The sequence below is a fragment of the Sesamum indicum genome, linkage group LG6 (assembly GCF_026168435.1).
Source record: "Sesamum indicum cultivar Baizhima isolate 11 linkage group LG6, ASM2616843v1, whole genome shotgun sequence".
Lineage (NCBI taxonomy): Eukaryota > Viridiplantae > Streptophyta > Magnoliopsida > Lamiales > Pedaliaceae > Sesamum > Sesamum indicum.
The window spans coordinates 1,446,549-1,459,260 of NC_142662.1; the positions used below are offsets into that span (position 1 = coordinate 1,446,549).

The following is a 12,712-nucleotide window of genomic DNA, read 5'->3' on the forward strand; positions in this document are numbered from 1 at the left end:
TTTATCCCTTTATATTTACTTTTAATTTTTAAAGGATAGTTATACTCATCTCCAATGAAATTTAACATAATTATATATAAATTTTCTGTAATTTAAAAAATTACATCTAATATTTTTAAGTTTGCTTTCGTCTAACAAATAAATTTTTTTATTAGTCAAAATTCACTAAATTTGTTGATATTAATAAAAAAAATTGAGTAAAAATTGATATTTACCCTCGATTAACTGATTTATAACTTTTTGCAAGTCAAATAATTATCTTCGGATTAAACTACCTCCATATGCATTAACGCGTGAAAACGCATTAGGTAATTTGGTTATAAAAAAAAAGTTATTTAACCTGCAATAAATCAGTAATAAGTTAATCGTGGATTAATATAGATTTTTTTTCCTAATTCTTTCGTTAGTATCATCAAATTTGGTGAATTGTGACTAACGGGACACTTATTTATTAGACGAAAGCAACCCTCAGGAGTGTTAGATATAATTTTTCAAATCATAAAGATTCTATGTGTAATTATACTAAATCTTAGGAGAGACAAGTGCAAGTAGTCCTTTTTATTATATCCAATGGTAAAAGGGTCATTTACTTAATATTTTTTTCATTATTAAACCCCACTCCAAGAATTGAACGTTGGAATAAATTATTTCAATATTCCAAATGAAAAACTCATCAACCTAAATATAAATCCTAAATAATTTTGCATATATCCCAGACCTGAATGAATTATCCTAAACCCATCTCGAATCCGTCTTTTTAGTTTTTATAATATTTTTTTATATTTATTACTTATATTTAATATTAGTTATTAGGAAATTATGGTATTAAATATAAATTCTTAAAATAATTTTTGTATATATCCAACTCCATATAAAAAATACAGAAAATAAAATATTAGTTGAATATATTATTTATATTATATAATTAATTTTAAATAAAATATTATGTTAAAGTACCTAAATTTAAAACGATACTATCTTCTGCAAAAAATAATAATTAGTTGAATATATTTTTTGTATAAAACTATTCAGATTAAAAACACTATTGTAAATTATTTAAGTCTAAAATGATATTATTATTGAAAAATAAAAAAAATAATAGAATGTATTGTTGGTATTATACAATTCATTTTAAATCGAATACTATATTAATTTACATAGATCTAAAATTATATTACTTATTGAAAAAATAAAAAAGTAGTTGAATCATGGATGTGTAGTTTGTATTATAATTTATTACAGTTCAAAAACTATATTAAATTACCTACAACTAAAATGATATTACTTGTTGAAAACAGTAAAAAATTAGTTGAATATTGAATATATCTTTGAATTATATAATTTATTTTAAATCAAAATTTATATTAAAGTGTCTAACTCTAATATAATATTACTTGTTGAAAAATAATAAATTAGTTAAATCCAAAATAAAATATTTATTATTTATTAATATTATTGGTATTATATGATTTCAAATTTGAGACACATAAGTAGGCGGGTCTGGAGTCTAGACAAATTGGTCCCAAACCCATTCTGCTGCCATTCATAATACAGTTCTTAAATTTAAAGAAGTGAGTCTCAATTGAAATCTTGGGATGTTCAGTTTTTTGAATTTGTCATTTAAATATAATCAGAATGAGGATGCATTGTTAGTTGGGCTGAATCCAATTGTGTAGGCCCAATTGGTCTTCCTTTGGGCCCAAAAAGGGCACCCACTAACTCACAAATCCAGCTCTACCGTTAGAGAAATTAATTTTATTTATTTTTTTAAAAAAAGGGAATAATGACAATAAGAAAAAGGGAACGCAAATAATAAGAGCATTGGACGATCGCAAACGCTGAAATAAGAAACAGAGGTTTTCACGCACAACACACAGTAATGGATTCTTCTTCCGACGAGGGGAAGATCTTCATCGGCGGCATAGGCTGGGACACGACGGAGGAGGGGCTCAAAGACCATTTCAGCCGTTACGGTGAGGTCAGTCACACCATGATCATGCGGGACAGGATCACCGCCCACCCACGGGGCTTCGGCTTTGTCGTCTTCTCCGATCCCTCCGTCATTCCCTCCGTTCTTCAGCAAACCCACACCATCGATGGCCGTACCGTAATTCTCCATATGTGTTTTTTTATTTTTCTAGTTTATGTTTGTTTAATCTAATCAAATCACAGAATGATGCTCGTTTTTTGCTATTCGAATTTTGAAATGCACTGCTTTGATGGACGTGTTGTGTGCGTCCGTCTCCTCGTGTCGGTTTCTTTTGATGATGAATGGTTATTGTTTCCATTTTCTGCATGCATTCATGTAGAGAAATGTGTTCTCTGTTTTTCTATTTAGTTATTGCTATGATTCTCTTTGCAGCGATAATGCGTGTATCCTGAGCTGAAAATCGCATGATATTTCTAACGGAATAAACTATTCTGTTCTCGTTGGAACCGAATGGATATTCTGGTCTTTACCTTTTGTACTGATTTTGAGTGGTTGATATGCACTTTATATAGATGAGATTATCTAAATTGTTAGTCAGCATTATCAGGAACTTTTAATTGTGATTTATGGTTTTCTTTTATATTCTCATGATCTCATTACATGTATAAGATGTTTTTTTATAGCAATGTGAGATGGATGAGTTCCACATGGTAAAGCACTATTCTTGTGAAAATAATGGAAGATGCCATCTTAGATGTTTTTCTTGCTATGTATATTACCCATTCATCTTGGCTGTCTTTTCAGCTCTACTGCTTTCATGGAATGTGTATACATATATAGATGGGCAATCTATTATATCCTTTGGCTTATCTGCTCAGGTTGAAGCTAAGAGAGCCATGTCAAGAGAACAGCAGCAAACCTTGAAATCTGGAAGCACTAGTAGTGCTGGTGGAAATTTTGGAGGGTCTGAGAATCTCAAAACCAAGAAAATTTTTGTGGGAGGGTTGCCTTCTACCTTACGTGAAGATGAATTCAGGGAATATTTTCAAGATTTTGGCAATGTAACTGACGTTGTAATTATGTACGACCCAAATACTGGTCGACCACGTGGTTTTGGTTTCATTACCTTTACCACAGAAGACGCTGTTGATAGAGTTCTCCACAAGACCTTCCATGAGGTGACTGGGAAGCTTGTTGAGGTAAAACGAGCACTCCCTAAAGACTCAGTAACTGGTGCTGGTGCCCGTGGAAGTTACAAAGGCTATGGTTCTTACAATTCTAGCAGTAGAACGTTCGGTAGTCAAATGGGAAGCAATGGATTTATGCAGCCAACAACTGGTGGTTATCCACCGTACTCTGGCTATGGAGGCTCCAGCTTTGGTTATATAGGAAATAGCAATTCTGCCTATAGTGCTTATGGTGGATACGGTGTTGGTGCTTATGGAAGTGCCAATCCTGGTTATACCAGCCCAGCAGGAGTCTACGGGAACGCTAGCTCTCCAAATACTAATTTCTCGAAAAATCAGTGGCGCAGCCAGACTGCCGGATATGGTGCTTCTGGATACAATCAAACTCCAAGCTACGGGGCTTCTGTTCCTTGGAGGAATCCATCCAGAAATAGTCCTAGCGGTTATGGCCCAGCCGGAAGATCTCCAAGTGGTGCTTCTCGATATATTAATAAAGGGTACAACTATAATAGTTATGGTGGAACACACAACTCTAACGAATATGCTGGAGCGGATGCTGCTGCTGCTGCTGGACATCAAAGTGGAAATGGTAGTTACGTGGGAAGGACGTATGGTAATAATAGTAGTAATGGTTCTTCAGGGCATCCTGATGCTAGGTGGAAATCAGATGCTTGAGATTTGTGGTCCATGATGCATCTAAATTCCCATCCAAGATGGTTCTTCAGGGTATCATAATGATAGATTTCTGCTTTTCTTGCTAGTGAATTACATATCTTGTCAAAAATAATAGGTGGTTTTGCAGACAGTTCTGTGTTGCTTTATATAAATGGAAATTTAATTTATCTTCTGCCTTTTTTCAAGTCTTCACCGCAGTCATTGCTTCCCATCATACATCATTTTGGCAATTGGTAACTTTTTCTTCATTCGGACACTCCCATTTATGTAGGGGATTATTTCTTTGCATCACTATATCTTATAGTAAGAATCCGAATATATTGGAGTTATTAATATGCTATGAGAATACATCAATATCATTTTCCAATGCTGTATATAGTTCATCTTAGTATATACATCTTTGCATGAGCTAAGATATAGAGCAGAGTTTGGCCAGTTTCCTTCTGTCAATCTATTGTGTTTTTCTTCATTCAATCAATCAACTTTTGTGTTTAGCTCTCTCTCTCTTTCTCTCTGGTTAACTTGAAAGGGTAGGTTGGCAAAACCTACTTTAGCTATCTCAACTAAAGGAAACGAACTATCACCGACTGGCGACTGGTAGCGGTTTGCTACAGTTACTGAATCATCAAGACAATTATTTGCAAACACCACACCAAAGGTGGTAGTGGTGGCGGTTCATCATATAAGTACAGAAGTTAAAAACAACATCCTTGGCATTGTTTTTACAAGGCTTAAGGCCGGCAAGTTCAATACTAAAAGACAACTATAGGCAATAATAATGTGTTTTCTTTAGTATGGAAATGACATGGTAATCCAGCAACCGGCTGTATTGACACCCTAAAGGCGACACAAAAGTTTTTTAAATGAACTTTGTCAATTTATGCTTGATAATTGTCCACTGTTATTAATATTTGAATCTCACAACTAAGATGTATACATTCAGATATTGTTGCTTTCAACGCACAGCATATAAACCATCTGCCCAGATGATGACAGCCTTTTGAAGAACCTAGCTGATAGTGCCAAGAAAACAAATTTCGAAATGACAAGTATATGATGACAAATTTTAGCTCTAATTGTTAACTATGTGGTTCGCCATAGACCTGGAAAATATACAAGGTTGAATATTTGCAAGGAGGGCAATACAAATATTTGTCTGAGTGTAGATTTGTTCTCCCTCCCTCCCTGCCCCCCCCCCCCCTTCTCTCTCTCTCTCTCTCTCTCTCTCTCTCTCTCATGTCAACGGTGATGGTGGAAGAGAGAGCTCCTGTAGGTGGAACGGGAGGTTACACACAGGATGGTACCTTGGACCTCAAAGGTAGACCCGTCCTAAGATCAACCACAGGCCGATGGAAAGCTTGCTACTTCATTGTTGGTAAGCATAAAATATTCTTGCAGTATTTACTAACACACAGCCACAATATTGTCATATGATCTTTTTCATGCACCATGAGTTGTTCTCTCGTGTTAGGTTAAATTACTATTGCAACAGATTGAAACTAACTTCTCCCGCGACTACTTAAACCATGCTCACTTTAATTATGCATGCGTATCTTTCAACGATCCGACTTTCAGGGTATGAAATTTTTGAGAGGATGGCTTACTACGGGATTGCATCAAACCTAGTGATATATCTGACTCAACAACTCCATGAAGGAACAGTTACATCCTCAAATAACGTCACAAACTGGGCCGGTACTGTCTGGATAACACCCCTTTTAGGAGCTTATATTGCAGACACATACCTTGGACGATACTGGACCTTCATAATTGCATCGGCCATTTACCTCGTGGTAATTATACCTTATCTTCCTATTTTGATTCTTCATTACAAGTTAATTTTACATAGCACCAATAATTGTAGATTACAAAAGAAAGGTAAACTTCACGTCTCTCGTAGTGTAAAGAAACTAGTGGATCTGCTTTTCAACAGGGAATGTGCTTATTGACGTTAGCAGTTTCACTACCAAGCTTGAGGCCTCCATCTTGTGGGCATGAAGTTAAAGCAGAAGACTGTGACAAAAGGGCCTCAACCCTGCAAATAGGCATCTTTTACCTGGCCTTGTACATAATCGCAATCGGAACCGGTGGAACAAAGCCTAACATCTCCACCATGGGGGCTGACCAATTCGACGACTATGAGCCCAAAGAGAGGTTCCAAAAGCTATCCTTCTTCAACTGGTGGATGTTTAGCATCTTCCTTGGCACCCTTTTCTCCAACACTTTCCTTATCTACATTCAGGACAACGTTGGCTGGGCCGTCGGCTATGGCCTACCAACAGCTGGGCTGGCTGTATCGATAACCGTGTTCATTGTGGGCACGCAGTTTTATAGGCATAAGCCACCGTCAGGGAGCCCGTTGGCTCGGATGGCTCAGGTCCTGGTGGCCACTGTGAGGAAGTGGGGAGTTGTTGTCCCAGCTGAACCTAAGGAACTCTACGAGCTGAGCTTGGAAGAGTACTCCAATTCTCGCCAATTTAGACTTGATCATACCTCTTCCCTCAGGTAAATGGATGTGACTGTAATTAGCTCGTCCTACGTTCTAATTACTATTAACTTCTTGCCATTTCTTGTAGCCTTCTAGATAAAGCAGCGGTGAGAACGGGTCTTAATTCACCATGGATGCTGTGCCCAGTGACTCAAGTTGAACAAACCAAGCAAATGTTAAAAATGATCCCAATTCTAGTAGCAACATTCATACCTAGCACCATGCTGGCACAGACACAGACACTCTTCATCAAACAAGGCACAACGTTGGAACGGAGCATCGGCCCCCACTTCAAGATCCCACCAGCGAGCCTCGCAGCATTCATCACCATCTCCATGCTCATCAGCATCGTCATCTACGACCGTCTCTTCGTCCCTTTCATTCGTAAATATACCCAAAACCCCCGAGGGATCACACTGCTGCAGAGAATGGGCATCGGCCTCGTCCTGCACGTCATCACCATGATCACAGCCAGTTTTGCTGAGAGGAGACGGCTTAGTGTGGCACGAGCAAACGGGATTTTCAAGAAAGGCGAGACGATCCCTCTGTCAATCTTCATTCTTCTGCCTCAGTTTGCTCTTATGGGAGTTGCTGATAACTTTGTGGAGGTGGCGAAGATTGAGTTCTTCTACGATCAAGCACCGGAAGGCATGAAAAGCCTTGGAACTGCATATTTTACAACCAGCTTGGGAGTTGGCTATTTCTTGAGCAGTTTTTTGCTGTCAACGGTGGCTGATGTTACTAAGAAGTACGGCAAAGGGTGGATTTTGGACAACCTGAATCTCTCACATTTGGACTATTACTATGCGTTCTATGCAGTTCTGAGCTTTATCAACCTTGTCTTCTTTCTGGTTGTTGCAAAGCTGTTTGTTTACAACACAGAGACAAGTCATAAGGAACTGGAACTACAAGCAGCAGAAGAAGAGGAGTCAAACAAATGTTTGGATGATAGAGCAAGCACAGAAACTAGCCAGAAGAACTTAATGCCACTCTGAACTGCAATTCTCCTCTCTTTCAAGTTTAAACTTTTAGACCATATGCGAATAATACTCGGTTTGTAAAGTTTAATCAGCAGGTGAAACTCTCTTCTATAAATATATGAAAATGGGATTTCAACTCAATATTTCTTTTTATTGCCGCACGCTGAATAACAATCATCTATTATATATTCTTGGCTTATTCTTTTTAAATTCTGTAGTTATTTAGTTTCGGAATTTAACAAAGTTTGAATCTATTATTCCTCAATTTGTATTGATTAATGATGCAAGAAACAAGGTTACCTAACTCCAAGTCTAACTTAGACTAAGTTTGATTAAATTTAAACCAATTATATGAAGTGTAATATATTTGCTCGTGCATAATTCAATGAAAATGATAAAATCACAAGGTAATTATATGATACGTGTTGTGTGATTGACTTTGATTTAACTAAATTGATTTGAATAGAGTTTTTCTTAACTAGGTTTCGTTCCTCTTTTGTATTATTTCTTTTATCATCCAATCTCATCTAAAATCGTGTCATCCCATATTTGTAACTGAGCAGCCAAGAACGCGTCTTGTAAAAATCGCTGCACGTCACCTGGCACTGTATGCACTTGATAATAAACAAACAGCACTGTTCATCCTTTCCCATTTTATTTTATTCAGACCTATCTTAAACCCCTATCCCAAAACCCTGCCCACTTTTCCTCAATTCACCCACACAAAAATGGCCGCCACGATTGCGCGATCAATCCTAGCCATCCGATCAACCGGCGCCGCTGCCTCGTTCGTTCTACCCAGGCGCTTGTTCTCTTCCACTATCTCCAAGCCTCTGCCTCTGCCTGGTTTCGGCCGACCAGGGATTTCGACTGCCCGCTCCGCTACCCCCGCATTATCCCACTCGCTGAGGGTCATTTCTCCTAATCTGACCCGTGTCAACCAGGTGAGATGTCGAGTTAACAGATCCGGGTCGGCCTACTCGCCGCTGAATTCCGGGTCGAATTTCAGCGACCGCCCGCCCACGGAGATGGCTCCGCTCTTCCCCGGCTGTGATTATGAGCATTGGCTTATAGTTATGGATAAGCCTGGGGGTGAAGGGGCCACGAAACAGCAAATGATCGATTGTTATATTCAAACCCTTGCTAAAGTCGTCGGAAGGTTCATTTTTATTTTCTCCCTTTTTCTTGCAAAATTTAGTATATTTTTGTATGTTTGTACATATAATTAAATCTTGGAGCTGATAGTTGATGCAAACATAGTGGTGTGATTCAAAAATTAATTTTTGTACGCTTGCATCTCTCTTTCATTTCTTGACAAAATCTAAGAGCCAAACAGAGCATAAAGAAGTTATCCCTTGCATTGGATGTGTAACCAATCATTCTCGGCCTTACTATAATGAATTTAAATGTGACTAGATGTATAAATGCTGACCACTACGTTAATTTGTTAATGATAGATGCCTTTTCTAGTGAAGGAATGATGTGTTCATGCTTTTCCTTATTGTGAATTTGATGTATTCGTACGGTGTCATTCTAGTTATGGATCTTTGGTTGTGTTGTTGATAGTGAGGAGGAGGCGAAGAAGAAAATATATAATGTGTCGTGTGAGAGGTACTTTGGCTTTGGTTGTGAGATTGATGAGGAGACCTCTAACAAGCTTGAAGGTTTGTGTATTTTTTTTGAAGGAAACTCTTTACTTTCTATTGTTATAAATGTGCCCGCTTGGGTTTTAATTGCTTCTTGTTTTATATTTGCCTTTTGTTCTATGCAGGTCTGCCTGGTGTTCTGTTTGTTCTTCCAGATTCTTATGTTGATGCTGAAAACAAGGACTATGGAGGTACATCTTGAGTATCAATTGATAGGGCATAAGTTATCCAATGTCAAAATCTTAATTACAACCATTCATAATATTGGTTTCAGTAGAATTCAGCTTGATTTTGTTTTATCTTAGTTCTTGAAATCTCACATGTTCCGCAATTTTCTTTTTTCTGGGCTGAGGTTTGATTAGCTTCTCTGTGTTTCTGCTTCTTGTCTATGCTTTTCTTTCCTGCATCTCTTATGAAAATTAAGAGAATGTTTTATCGCTATATGAGAATCATAATTTCCTTTACATGCAGAAAACAGAAAATTCCAAAGTGAATAGTTTCCTTGATTAGATTGAACACCTTGGTGTTGCCCTGAAGTTAAAAATTATAATGTTGTAGAAGTTAAAAAGAATTCTTGTTACATTTTTTCCTCGCCTTGTGATTACGGGAATATGAGATAGATTTATGATTGTACTTCAAACTTCCGTATTGTGCCAGCTGAGTTGTTTGTCAATGGGGAGATAGTCCAGAGGTCGCCGGAGAGACAGAGGAGAGTGGAGCCAGTGCCGCAACGAGCTCAAGACAGGCCAAGATACAATGACCGAACTCGTTATGTCAGGCGCCGTGAGAACATGCGGTGAACAGGGAATGCTGAATAGGGAGGTCTAGCTTGTATGATATTCTAATGAAGGCTTTATCATCTCAAGGTCTTGTGTCTATTTTGTGTTGACATTAGAGTACATCTGGTTGTAGTGTCACAATAAACACTGTCAACTCGAAATGTATCAGGACATTGATTAGCTCAGTTCAATACCGTTGGAAGACATTCTTTCCGACCATTATGTCGTTGATTTAAGGGTTTCTTTACAGTGTAAGGAACTGAGGTGCCTTCATCTGCTTTTCATCTTCCTTCTATCCAGGATACTGAAAATTAATGTAGTTGCACTATCTTGTGGATTCTTTTATTGTATTTTTGCTAAATAATTTGATATTAACAAAATGCTAATGCTTTCTTCTATAATTGGTGCGACTCTCACTGTTGATAAGTTTGCTAATAAAGAATTAGTGATCTTCCAGGTATTACGCAAAAGTGCCAACGTAAGCAACATTCTTGCACAATTGTTTGACAGCTGAAGATACTTTTACCATTGTCTGATGTCTGAAATTAAGGACAGACCCAAAATCAAAAACATGTAGACGAGAGGAATGCTGACAGTAATTCATATATTCGGTTCAGATTCAAAGTGCTCCAAACAATGAAGAAACATTTAGAAGCCAAGAAACCTTTTCTGTCCATTCACATCCAGAGAACGCCTAAAACAACTGACTATCGACTAAGCTAACTTCTTTTTCGTATCTCAAAGGAGTAATCAAGCTCCATATGGAGTCTCTTGTCGTCGTCTTCGAACTGCACAAGCACCATCCACCAAAAATAAAAGAAACATCAGTAAAAAAACAAGCATTTTACCGTTGGATCAAACTGAACTCAAACCTCTCACACCTTTAGCTTGGCTGTGTAGACACCTCGTGCAAGGACCCCAGACGGAGTAGTTTCTTCCTCTAAGGTGTGCACATACGGTTCTCGTTGAGGGGCAAAAGTGCCCAGCATTCCTCTGCTTTGATCAACTGCAATCCCAAATCAAAGCAGAGTGATGGACAAAAAACCCATTTAATTAGGAGCAGGACAATCACAAGTACCAGCTCATCGTTGTGGTTTTTCATCATCAACTTCACAATCAAAACCTCAAACTTATGATGCCCGATAAAAGCTTCTACAGTTGTTGTCTTCGAGTTAATATTCAAAGATATTGTTGGACTAGAAAGGTGAAAAAGATACCAGAAATCGTTGGTCTAAACCGTGTTAATTATCCCTATGATCAACTCATAGATTCTAAACGAATTAGAGTTAGATTCCAAACCTTTAAGTCCAGCCTTCCAGACAGTATTCGTGTACGCTAGGCCAGATACAATGTTATGAAGAACAGAGAATGTCAGCTTAAGCCGATAATCAGAGCCCTCCTGGAGAGTAAAGAGCACACGTTTGCGCTGTTCTTCATTCATTGGAAATGGAGTACTAATTTCCCCAAAATCAGAGGATAGGATCCCAATTGAATGAAACCTAACTTCAGGCTCCATTTGCCCTGACAGTATAGAGAATTTTCAGTATCAATTCGAACATTACATGATGAATATGAGTGAACATAAAGTCCGTAAAACGTTTGAGACGAACCATTCAGATCGCTTTCAAGGCAACCAAGAAGCTTCTCTTTCCACCTCCTTAAACTCTCATCTTCCTAGGAAAACACAGAGAAGCAATTACATAGTATTACTATGTTTGAAAACAAAACTTCTCATTAATGCCAACACGCTCCAAATTTCTAGTTCTTTTAACACAACTCAGGACTTGAGAATGCAAAAGAAACCTCAAATTGAAGTGGGACACGACCATGCTTTAATCACAAAGGCTACATTAAGCTTAAACTGGCCAACAGGAAAGAACAGCACTTAGAATGCAATAACAACGAACTTATCCTTAGCTAGGTAGTTTCACAGGCAACATTAGCAACTGCAAGGATCGCCAGATCAACAATGTTGGCAACATCAAAACACCCCAGATCAAGAATCAACCTAGAAAATGGCAATCTAAACGGCAGAACAAGGTATGATCAAACCAAAACGCAAGAACCCAGAAGGAGAAAGAAAAACACAATCAAGAAAAGCAAGTAGTAAACCTTATCTTTCTCAATCTGATCTTTGAGAGGAAGAAGAGGACCAGGAACAAAATTATCAACAACCCCTTTACCCTCTTGAAGCTCACCATCATCATCATCATCTTCTTCTTCTTCTCCATCAAAAGCCCCCTCTTCCATCTTCACCACCATCACCACTTCTTGCTTCTCTCTCTCACTAGACGGCCCTCCCACTTCTCTCTTCCCACCCTCCATCTTCTCTCTTCCGACAATTTCTTGAGAAAGGATTGTCAAGACTTTGAAGGGTTTTAAAGGAGAAGTAGTGTAATAATTTGTTCTGCTGGAACAAAGAAAATGTGTCTAGGTTTCTTGAGTATATTAGAATGAAATTTCCCCTGCAGACAGACAGACAGACAAGGTTTGTTCGGTTGTCGTTGTCTGAGAGCTTGTTTTTATCTACTGTAATGCAAACTGCGTACTGGTTATTGTGCGCAGAAATCGAGATTGTTTTCACACTTTTGGCACTTTTTTGAATGGGGAACTATCTCACTACTGCCCCACACCGGATTTATCCGAAACTAGCATCCTGCACTGATCCCACTTTGACCACGGGAGTACTCGCCTATTAATTTATTGTTAATTTATTACAAATTAAATAAATTTATTTGAATTAAATTATTTTTATATATCTTTATACGATAATATTTATGACATGATTCAAAATATATTCATATGTTATCAATCAGTGCTTATCAGATAAATATGTTTGATACTTTATGTTATCATAAATGATTTAGTATAGTCAACAATATTTGATATTATCATCGATATAATGATCTTATCGCTTATATTCAATAACATCACCCATTATATCCAATATTATGAACGATAATCTCAAGTATTTGCAAATGCAAAAATGTTAGGGATGAGGGGCGAGGAAAGACCATGAATTTATTG

At 37.6% G+C, this 12,712-nt stretch overlaps 4 protein-coding genes across 4 annotated transcripts; 3 read left to right on the plus strand and 1 right to left on the minus strand.

The window, feature by feature from the left end:
* Window positions 1-1,801: 1,801 nt before the first annotated feature.
* Window positions 1,802-3,977, plus strand: LOC105165669 (heterogeneous nuclear ribonucleoprotein 1). The gene is made up of 2 exons (XM_011084750.3): window positions 1,802-2,107; window positions 2,809-3,977. The coding sequence occupies exons 1-2, from the start codon at window positions 1,880-1,882 to the stop codon at window positions 3,790-3,792; spliced, it is 1,212 nt and encodes a 403-aa protein (XP_011083052.1). The 5' UTR covers window positions 1,802-1,879; the 3' UTR covers window positions 3,793-3,977.
* Window positions 3,978-5,028: 1,051 nt separating this feature from the next.
* Window positions 5,029-7,420, plus strand: LOC105165854 (protein NRT1/ PTR FAMILY 5.2). Its single transcript, XM_011085015.3, has 4 exons — window positions 5,029-5,167; window positions 5,368-5,585; window positions 5,726-6,297; window positions 6,369-7,420. Exons 1-4 carry the CDS (start codon window positions 5,029-5,031, stop codon window positions 7,273-7,275), a joined length of 1,836 nt encoding a protein of 611 aa, XP_011083317.1. The 3' UTR covers window positions 7,276-7,420.
* A 495-nt stretch (window positions 7,421-7,915) lies between these two features.
* On the plus strand, window positions 7,916-10,004 carry LOC105165853 (multiple organellar RNA editing factor 2, chloroplastic). Its single transcript, XM_020694913.2, has 4 exons — window positions 7,916-8,419; window positions 8,827-8,924; window positions 9,032-9,097; window positions 9,564-10,004. The coding sequence occupies exons 1-4, from the start codon at window positions 7,989-7,991 to the stop codon at window positions 9,704-9,706; spliced, it is 738 nt and encodes a 245-aa protein (XP_020550572.2). The 5' UTR covers window positions 7,916-7,988; the 3' UTR covers window positions 9,707-10,004.
* A 268-nt stretch (window positions 10,005-10,272) lies between these two features.
* Window positions 10,273-12,196, minus strand: LOC105165668 (rho GDP-dissociation inhibitor 1). The gene is made up of 5 exons (XM_011084749.3): window positions 11,798-12,196; window positions 11,296-11,359; window positions 10,985-11,206; window positions 10,567-10,691; window positions 10,273-10,473 (listed from the first exon to the last, which is right to left on the minus strand). Exons 1-5 carry the CDS (start codon window positions 12,008-12,010, stop codon window positions 10,405-10,407), a joined length of 693 nt encoding a protein of 230 aa, XP_011083051.1. The 5' UTR covers window positions 12,011-12,196; the 3' UTR covers window positions 10,273-10,404.
* Window positions 12,197-12,712: the final 516 nt, after the last annotated feature.

What these genes read in the sequence shown, in the direction of transcription:
- LOC105165669 (XM_011084750.3), top strand. Translation starts at nt 1,880, where the DNA reads ATGGATTCTTCTTCCGACGAGGGGAAGATCTTCATCGGCGGCATAGGC. An exon ending in ACACCATCGATGGCCGTACC is followed by an intron (nt 2,108 to 2,808) that starts GTAATTCTCCAT and finishes TTATCTGCTCAG; the next exon opens with GTTGAAGCTAAGAGAGCCAT.
- LOC105165854 (XM_011085015.3), top strand. Translation starts at nt 5,029, where the DNA reads ATGTCAACGGTGATGGTGGAAGAGAGAGCTCCTGTAGGTGGAACGGGA. An exon ending in AGCTTGCTACTTCATTGTTG is followed by an intron (nt 5,168 to 5,367) that starts GTAAGCATAAAA and finishes TCCGACTTTCAG; the next exon opens with GGTATGAAATTTTTGAGAGG. An exon ending in GATCATACCTCTTCCCTCAG is followed by an intron (nt 6,298 to 6,368) that starts GTAAATGGATGT and finishes CATTTCTTGTAG; the next exon opens with CCTTCTAGATAAAGCAGCGG.
- LOC105165853 (XM_020694913.2), top strand. Translation starts at nt 7,989, where the DNA reads ATGGCCGCCACGATTGCGCGATCAATCCTAGCCATCCGATCAACCGGC. An exon ending in GACCTCTAACAAGCTTGAAG is followed by an intron (nt 8,925 to 9,031) that starts GTTTGTGTATTT and finishes TGTTCTATGCAG; the next exon opens with GTCTGCCTGGTGTTCTGTTT. An exon ending in TGAAAACAAGGACTATGGAG is followed by an intron (nt 9,098 to 9,563) that starts GTACATCTTGAG and finishes GTATTGTGCCAG; the next exon opens with CTGAGTTGTTTGTCAATGGG.
- LOC105165668 (XM_011084749.3), bottom strand. Translation starts at nt 12,010, where the DNA reads ATGGAGGGTGGGAAGAGAGAAGTGGGAGGGCCGTCTAGTGAGAGAGAG. An exon ending in CCTTGAAAGCGATCTGAATG is followed by an intron (nt 11,207 to 11,295) that starts GTTCGTCTCAAA and finishes CTATACTGTCAG; the next exon opens with GGCAAATGGAGCCTGAAGTT. An exon ending in TCTACACAGCCAAGCTAAAG is followed by an intron (nt 10,474 to 10,566) that starts GTGTGAGAGGTT and finishes GTGCTTGTGCAG; the next exon opens with TTCGAAGACGACGACAAGAG.